Consider the following 6,191-nt stretch of genomic DNA (forward strand, 5'->3'; position numbering starts at 1 on the left):
TATATGCATAAGTGTGTGTGTACAGTTCGCCCTCCCTATCCACAGGCTCCCCATCCCTGGATTCAGCCAACTGCAGATCAACTTTTTCAGTCCGTGGTTGGTTGAATCTTCAGGTGCAGAACTGTGGATGCAGAGGACTGGCCAGGGGACTTGAGCCCTGTGGATCTGGTGTCTCTGGGGGAACTAGAACCAAACTGTGGCAGATACTGACTGGGGTCAACTTATTATGGTTTGACTGTACCAAAAGCAAGACACTTCAGGAGAAACCATACTCAGAGGACCCATGCAGCCATACTGTTTTTCACCTTCAGTGAATTCTAGAAATTACTTGAAATATTTCACACCTTATTATAAAATAGGTTTTGTATTAGATGATTTTGCCCAACTGTGGGCTAATGTAAGTGTTCTGAGCACATTTAAGGTGGGCAAGGCAGAGCTGTGATGTGTGATAGGTTAGGTGAATTAAATGCATTTCCTACTTACAATATTTTCAACTTGCGATGGATTTATCAGCACCCATGGTAGGTCAGGGAATAGCTGTGTTTATCTCAGTAGGCTCTTGGGCAGTCACACCTGCCATCTGATGGTCCCTCGTACCAAATCCATCTTTGCCTCCTGCAGCCTGGCCTCACACACCCCTTCCTGGGTGAAGCGTGATGGGCGCCTTGCCCAGTGTGGACACAACTAAGTGGCTTGTAGAACAGACTCGCAAAGCCTCTCAGATGATGACCTCCATAACCCCACAGATGGTTTCTTTTTCATTATTCCATGAGCTTTCCTGTGTGTCCTCCAGGCAGCAGACTTGCAGCTCACACAGCCCGCGGGGCAGTCGGACCCCAGACCCTGCTCTGCGGCCTGTCCTTCCTCCTTGTCTCTCCGGGGCCTCCTCTCACGAGTCACCGCTCACCTGCAGCGCTGCACCCCCAAGCCCACTGTGCCTTCTCCTGAGCTGTAGCCTTCTGCGTGCACGCTCACTAGACACTGGGTTTAAGAGTTCCATCATCTTTGTTCCCCTGGGTAGGTGCCTAGTAATGGGATCGGAGGGTCAAATGGAAGGTCTACTTTCAGATCTTTGAGGGTTCTCCACATCACACCACCACCTGGTGTTTTGGGGTTTTGTGATGTGGGCTGATCTTGCTGGGGTTAGGTGATACGGTTTATTGTAGTTCAATTCATAATTGCCAAGTCATGGAAGCAACCTAAGTGCCCATCAACCCATGAATGGATCAACAAACTGTGGAATATGAGTACAATGGAATATTATTCAACCATTGAAAAAGATGGAAACTACATCTTTGCATTTACCTGGATGGAGTAGAAATACATTGTTCTTAGTAAAGTATCTCAAGAATGGAAAAATATCCAGTGTCCTCCATACTAATAAGAGACTAATATATAAATAATCATATGCTTATAAGCACAATAAAGCAGTGTTATAGTGCAGTTCGGGGGTAGAGGGCAGCGGGAGGGGCTGGGGGAGGAAGTACAGGGGGTGGGGGCAGGAGGCAGGACCTCACCTAAAGTGCACAGGTGAGGGTGTCTAACACGCCCCCAGGGTGAGGGGCTCTTCTACAAATGGAACTTTATCCTGGAAGTAAAAACAATGTAACCTAAATATTGTATCCTCATATTAATTTGAATAAAGTTAAAAAAAAAGAAATAAAAGGAAAAAATTTCCATCATCTTCTGTAACCTTTTAAAATCATCACCAACGCAGCCCATCCTGCCTGGGCAGTGGCACAGCCGCCCTCCCACTCAGATTCCGACTCCAGTGTGTTGCTGGTGAGGTGGCTTCTCTGTCTTGCATCCCCCTGCCCCCAACGTCTGACTGGTGGCCCCATCACACCAACCCTGTCCTTGCCCACCCGTAGCCTTCCTCCTCTACAGCCCTGAGCACCCGGGCCCACCCTGCTGATGTGGCTCTGGACTGCTCCTTTCCTCCAGATTTCCCCAGCCAGGTCAGTCCGAACACTGCCACTAGATTGCTTTTTCAAAATGTATTCCTCTGTTTAGAAGCATCTTGCTGCCCCAACTTGCCTGGAACTAAGATCTGACCCCTGTGACTTGATATCCCAGGCTTGCTGCCTCTGCGACCCAGCCCCTCATCGTGGGTCCCCGAGCCTGGCACAGTAAATATCTGTCTCACAGCTGTCCCCTCCACACCCGCAGCACACCTCTGCCCAGCCTGGCCCTCTGCCCTCTGCCCTGCTCAGGCCACCTGCCACCAAGCTCAATGCTGAGTGGCTGGTATTGTTAAAATGTCTGATCTTTAGCAGACTACAGCTTTTATAAAATTCAGTGTAATTAATAAGTATGAGAAAAAGAAAAACTTAGGCCCAGTACAAGCCCCTCCTGTGCTGTCACTGCATTTGGGGCCACCGTCCTCAGATTGCCGTGTGCCACCTTCTCTGCTTCGTCCTCACAGGCTTGTCCTGGACCACTTAGGGCGACACCCGTCCACTGTCCTCTTTGAAATAAGAGGAAATGAACTGCTGACCCTCTAAAATGTCTAGACCTGGAGCCGGCCAGCATTTTCAGTAAAAATCACAGTGAATATTTTAGGCCTTCTGCCCACAGGGGCTCTGTCACAACTGCTCAGCCTACTGAGACCGCACATGTCCGTGGTGGCACCTTCAACAGTACACACATAAACATGTGAGGCTGGGCTCCAGCAGGCTGTGTGGACAGAAGTGGGAAGGGGTGGACTTGGCCCTCAGGCTGTGCACAGACTGCCGGAGCCTGGCCTGGGCATGGGATGCCCTCCTGACTACTCCACTCACATCTCCTTGAGTGCCACCCATCACTGCCGGGGCACAGTGCCTGCAGACTATTGTGACTGTGCTCTCAGAAGCCTGCAGAGGCCAGCACAGCTCTGGCTCCCCTGCCCCCTGCAGCCCCTCGTCCCACTGTGTCCCTCAGGCCATGCAGCCCTTCCTCTGTGCACTGCCCTCCCCGCCCCCCAGCCTGCTCACACGGTGTGCACTCTCTTCTAGGTTTCTGCTCCCCCTCATCCCTGGATGACTCACTGCCTGAGGGACACATACCCAGCCTCTGTGTTCAGACAGGATGCACCAGCAGGCGAGGCCAGGGAGGAGCCATCATTAATGGCCCCTGGGTACAGGGTCTGCCCAGATGCATATAGAGGGCTGCTCACCCTTGGCAGAGCTTGGTTCCATCATGCTTGTTCATATCTGCAATTTGAAGAGAATATACATAGTTGTCTGCTTCGTTTAAACTAGAGAAGGCATTTGGAGATAGTTCCAGTAAATTATCTTAACTAGTCTAAAAATATTTCTGAACTGTCAAGCAGAACACAGGAATCCTGTATTACTTGAAACTGTTTTGCCATAATTTGGACAGGTAGGGGGATGGCACCAGCTTCATCTTCACAGGTGACCAGAGCTGCTCAGCTGTGGATAAATGGCTGTGCAGCAGCTGGTGAGGGCGGGCGCGGCTGTAGTGCAGGAGGCATCACGTGGTAGGGCAGCGCCAGCTGCAGGGACCTGTGTGCGTCACCTGTGTGCAGCTTCCTCATGGCCCGAGACAAAGCAGACCGCAAGACACCGACTAAGAAATCGCATTCGAGTCACCCTGGCAGTATTCGCAGTGTGCCAGCCAGTGCTCTGGAGCTGTGCTCCTCGTCAGGCCGTGGCAGGTATAGCACGAGAGAGAACGATGAGAGAAAGCTGGGAGTTCACCCTGCAGCAGGACGCCGACATGCACCCGTCAGAATGACCAAAGCCAGAACCTTGGCACTGAAGCCGACTTTTGTATGGGTGTGAGTGTTCAGTTTACTTAGGCCAGGTATTAGGAGTACAGAGCAATACTGGAATTGCTTCATTGTGTGTAAGAGAGTGTTGAGTTTTATAAGAAACTGCCAGATGGTCTTCCAAAGTTGCTGCACCACCGTTTTGCATTCCCGCCAGCACCAAGGAGCAGTTCCTACTGCCCACACCTCTGCTCCCTCCCAGGGAGTGAGAAGATTGGGCTCGCCCCCTCCCCAGGGATCAGAAGGAAGGACAGCAGAGCTCTGGCAGTGTCACGTGGAGAATCTTCACTAACAGAGGCCCATGTTCTCTGTGTCCTTGCTTGCCATGAGGAGACGGCAGAGGGAGGAGTGCACACGGGAGTTAGCGTACCTCTGGAGGCCTGAGACGTGCTCTGATGCACATTTTTAAGTATGGAAACTCCCAAACTTATTGCTAAAGAAGCACTTGGCTAGGCACAAAACTACTTCATCAATCCTTGAGAAACACCTGTTTAACATCTGTCTTCCTTGCTACATGGCTGTCGAGTCTGGGACATGGCGTTCATTCATGCACACTCTGCACCCAGCAACCCCGCCTTGAAGCCTGTGTGTTGGCCGCCTGCGTGCTGGGCACGTCAGCAGCACGCACAGGTGGCGCCTGTGGTGTTCAGAAAGGCACCCTGAGCATCCACTGTGAGCCCTTACAGGGTCTAACACTCTTTCCGGTGATGTGTGTTTCCCACTCACTCCCTGGGGCACCAGGGCAGAGATCAGGATGGGAGGGTCCGACTGAGCACACGGCACCAGCCAGCCCAGGTTGAAGCTCCAGCATGAAGTGACTTGAAGAAGCCTGTGTGTCAACCACTGGCCTGTGACAAGTGGCTTTAGCACAGTTCTTTTTTTTATGTTCATATTGGTAAGTTAGGATTACATTGAACATAAAACCACTTACAGTCACATGCAGATCTTACAGACACCAGAAAATATATCTAACATATAGCATGAAATTAAATTATTGACTTTAAATTGACAGAAACCATGTTGAGTAGTCTTGATAAAAAGGAGACTGGTCCCAGACTAGAGTCTGGGGGAGCTTTCCAGTACAAAGTCTGCTGTCTGTGGGTATTAGGTGTGAATGGTTCTCGGATGGGACCGTCTCCCGCTGCCTCCCGATGGCCCTCCTGCTGCCTCGTTACGGTGCAGTGTGGACACAGGCTCTGCCCTCTGCTGGCCGCTGACCACCCTTGCCTCAGTTTCTGATGGCTGGATAGAACTTTGACTGTGCATCCTGCCTGTCCTGCCTGTGTGTCTGGACACGCATCCCTCCTTGTCCTGCGTGTGTGTCTGACCACACATCCCATTGTATCTTGCAGAGCTGCCGAAACTGGAGAGCAGCAGTGGACCTCTGCGGGCGCCTCCTCACAGCCCACGGCCAGGGCTATGGCAAGAGCGGGCTGCCCACCAGCCACACCACAGATTCACTGCAGGTGAGACACCTTTTGGTTATCGTACTTTTATTTGGTTTACAATAGTTTGGGAACGGAAGAGACCCTGGCCTTTCATGCCAATAAAAATAATTTGAGAACAAAAAAGAGACAAAGTCCCACTATGTCACCCTGGGTAGAGTGCTGTGGCGCCACAGCTAACAGCAACCTCAAACTCTTGGGCTTAAGCGATTCTCTTGCCTCAGCCTCCCAAGTAGCTGGAATTACAGGCGCCCACCACAATGCTGTTACGTTGTTATTGTTGCTTAGCTGGCCCAGGCTGGGTTCGAACCGGCCAGTCTTAGTATATGTGGCCGGCGCCGTAGCCACTGTGCAGTGGGCACTGAGCCAAGTACGTTTCATATCCTGAGCTTAATCTCAGTATGAAGTTACCCTGCTTCTCCCTTTCTTAATTATGCCGTTTCTCTTACACCCATGGGAACTGGGATTCTCACTCCACACTGTCATGCCAGAAGTTCGCTGCGGGGTACTCAGCAAGATGGGGTGTGGCTGAGGTTGGGAGGTGGTTCCCTGTCTAGTTGAGAGCGACAACTGGCACAGGCCCCCTGGTGTGTCTGGGCCTGGGGGAAAGCAGTGACATGGGTGGTGCTATCTGCACCTGGTCCTGTGCCCTGGCTTTGCTCCTCCTGGTATAATAATGTCACTTGCTCTAAAAATTACAAAATAAGGAACACATAAAACAGAATTATGAACAAAGGAAACTTCTGATGAGAAGGAACAACTACAAAAGTTTATAAATGCTTACTTTTTTCTGGGGAGGTTGTTTTGGCCATTGCTCTACCTGACATGGGACTCCCGAGAAGTAAACAGATCCCAGACTCCAAAACCGTGAAGAGCTTCTGACAGGGATGAGTCTGGGAGAGCTGCTGGTACAGTTATTTCAAACAGGCTCCTTTTTCTGCAGTGTCTTCCCCAAAAAGTGGACGGAGCACAGGAAG

At 51.1% G+C, this 6,191-nt stretch overlaps 1 protein-coding gene across 2 annotated transcripts in view; it reads left to right on the plus strand.

The window, feature by feature from the left end:
• TRAPPC12 (trafficking protein particle complex 12) overlaps positions 1-6,191 on the plus strand; it is a 105,654-nt gene that overhangs the window by 39,855 nt on the left and 59,608 nt on the right. For both annotated transcript variants that reach the window (XM_023518419.1, XM_003798572.2), the window contains one exon: positions 5,122-5,235. In XM_023518419.1, coding sequence (XP_023374187.1) covers positions 5,122-5,235 — 114 coding nt within the window. The remainder of the gene's footprint in view (positions 1-5,121; positions 5,236-6,191) is intronic.

This window comes from Otolemur garnettii, unplaced genomic scaffold, assembly GCF_000181295.1.
Source record: "Otolemur garnettii isolate 467f Iridium unplaced genomic scaffold, OtoGar3 scaffold00139, whole genome shotgun sequence".
Taxonomy (NCBI): Eukaryota; Metazoa; Chordata; class Mammalia; order Primates; family Galagidae; genus Otolemur; species Otolemur garnettii.